Source organism: Eriocheir sinensis, unplaced genomic scaffold (assembly GCF_024679095.1).
Source record: "Eriocheir sinensis breed Jianghai 21 unplaced genomic scaffold, ASM2467909v1 Scaffold1017, whole genome shotgun sequence".
Lineage (NCBI taxonomy): Eukaryota > Metazoa > Arthropoda > Malacostraca > Decapoda > Varunidae > Eriocheir > Eriocheir sinensis.
The window spans coordinates 1-2500 of NW_026110316.1; the positions used below are offsets into that span (position 1 = coordinate 1).

At 48.7% G+C, this 2500-nt stretch overlaps 1 protein-coding gene across 1 annotated transcript in view; it reads right to left on the reverse strand.

Annotated features, from left to right (window-relative positions):
• Positions 1–897: 897 nt before the first annotated feature.
• LOC126988954 (metabotropic glutamate receptor 1-like) overlaps positions 898–2500 on the reverse strand; it is a 13631-nt gene continuing 12028 nt past the window's right edge. The window contains exon 7 of the mRNA XM_050847385.1: positions 898–1465. Within this exon, the coding sequence (XP_050703342.1) occupies positions 913–1465 (553 nt within the window). The 3' untranslated portion in view covers positions 898–912. The remainder of the gene's footprint in view (positions 1466–2500) is intronic.

The window sequence follows — 2500 nt, forward strand, 5'->3', positions numbered from 1 at the left end:
CACCATTCCCCCTTCACAGACTTAGGGACACCGGCCAGACATCTCGGCCCCTTAAAGAGAGGTAAGACAAAGTTGCTGGGCCAAGTTATCTGACCCCCTCGCTGTTTTAGGGCAGAGCGAACGAGGACATAAAAGTGGACGTGGGCTGAGTCAAGGGAGATGTTAGGCAGAAATCGGAGCGAAGAATTGACGGACAAAACAGAAAGAAAGAAAACGGAGAAAAGAAAGAAAGAAAAAGAGAAAGAGGCAAATAATTAGTCTGAAGTTAGAAATAAGTTAACAGAAAACATAGGAAAGTAAGCGAACGAGATAGTTAGAATAAATGAGCTCCAAAGAATAGCAAATACGGACTAAACATGAGAAAGATATTATAAAAAAAAGTTCAGAAAAGTACAGACAAAGCTAACATTGGGAGTTGAAAAATGTGGCGGCCTCGACCTGAGCACGCAGCACGAAATATTTACCATTATGAGAATCGGGGAAAAATAGTAATTTCGCACGATGCCTGAGTCCTTCTGTGTCGCCCTGGTGTCATGCCGTACCGTTCCGTGACGCCATCTCTATTCGTATATTTAAAAAACAAGGCCAAAAACACTACACGCATTTCTCGAGTCACCTGATTGGCTCTCACGACGTCCGATACTGGTGCGAAAGTTTTGAAAAGACTGTGTAACTCACCACAGTCTGATCACGAGCTTAGCTCGTCACCGCCAGCAAGTACCCTCCTGATTATAGCAAGGCTCATTAGTCGATCTCTGGGTACTGCCAGGCCCTCACACACCACACACCCCATCCCTCTAGCTCAAGGGGGGACAGTAACCTCTCACTGACAGTGGATAAATCCCGGCCTGAGTGGGGCTGAAACCTCTGCCTGCCAAGCCGGAGCCTGACGGAAGAGCTTCATCCATTTAGCTATCGGAGCGGTGTGTGTGTGTGTGTGTGTGTGTGTGTGTGTGTGTGTGTGTGTGTGTGTGTGTGTGTGTCAGAACAGGCCTGCCCCCCCGTTGAAGTAATTAGCCTCCCCTTGCCGCCCCCAGTGACCGCGCCCCGAGGTAAGGTAAGGGCCTCGCCTCGCCGTGAGAGATTAGACCAACTTGAATAACCTGAGGCCACTGTTCTGAAAACGTGTTCATCAGGCGGCTGAAGGAGTCGAGTGCCACTATAATCTAGCCCAAACAAATCTAACGTAACCCAAACGTAACACAACTCCAGATACATACTCGAGCAGGGCGGGAAGGCTGCTTCTTCTCCATCTCGGTCAGTCTCGCCGGGCAGGGAGCAGTTGAACCTGTGCTGCCAGAACTCCCTGAACCACGGGTTGCGGCTGTTGGTGTCGGGGTGCAGGGCGAAGTAGTACTCGTCGAACTCCTTCACAGTGGAACTCTGTATCTTGATGGACAGCCCGCCCACCGCCGCGGCCTCCAGCCCGGCGGGAACCACGTCCGAGCGGTCAGCCCACCCGTCGCTGCAGGGGAAAGGAGTGAGAGTAGTGGCGAGAGGAGAACTAGGAAGGTTATGTTATGTTAGGAGAGTATGGTCAGTATTCCCAGCCGCCTCCGCCTCTCACACCAACGATTTCCAAAGGCCGTTAAAGGGATTAATCGGGTTCTAATGAGTGTCTTTTTCACGTTGATGGTCTAGAAGAAGGGTCAGGCTACCACCAGGGTCGGAAAACTACTCACGGAAATGCCCACAACCCCACGAACACCTTGGCAACAAATGTGTGAGGTTGGGCGCCGAAATGTCAAAGCTTATGACTCTTGAGTGACAAAAGAGAGGTTGGGAGGTTAGGAGGTTAAAAGAGTAAGTGGTAAAAGGGAGGTTGGGAGGTTGGGAGATTAGTGTTAAGAGGGAAACTAGAAATGGAGGGTTAGGTTGGAATAGCAAGTGGTAAGAGGGAGGTTGGGAGACTGGGCTGTTGGGTGGTTAGTGTTAAGAGGGAAACTAGAAAGGGAAGGTTAGGTTGGAAGAGTAAGTGGTAAGAGGGAGGTTGGGAGACTGGGCTGTTGGGTGAGTAAATGCCAAAAGGAAAACTAGAAAGGATAGACTGTGTTGGGAGAGTAAGATAAAGGGAAGGAAAGGAAGGAGGAAAAGGAGAGGAGGTCAAGGGAACGCCCACCAGGTTCAAGACGAGCTAGTCGACAGATCATTCTTCTTATCCTTATTCTAATTATTATCGATGTTATTATTATTCCTATTAAATTTCAACCATAACCTCACCATCCCACTCACCACAATCACACACCAACACACACATCACCACAGTTCACCACAGCACAATATCACCACACAACATCACCACACACCACAGGACATCACATTTAGGGTTGATATAAACTCTCCTTTCATTTCCTATAGCCATTTTCACTGCGCTATCTACCTAACTGGTCTCTCTCTCTCTCTCTCTCTCTCTCTCTCTCGCTCTCGCTCCATCTATCTGTCTTTCTTTCCTCGCTATTCTCTTTAATCATTCTATCTTTCTTTTTCCCCCTATCTCTTT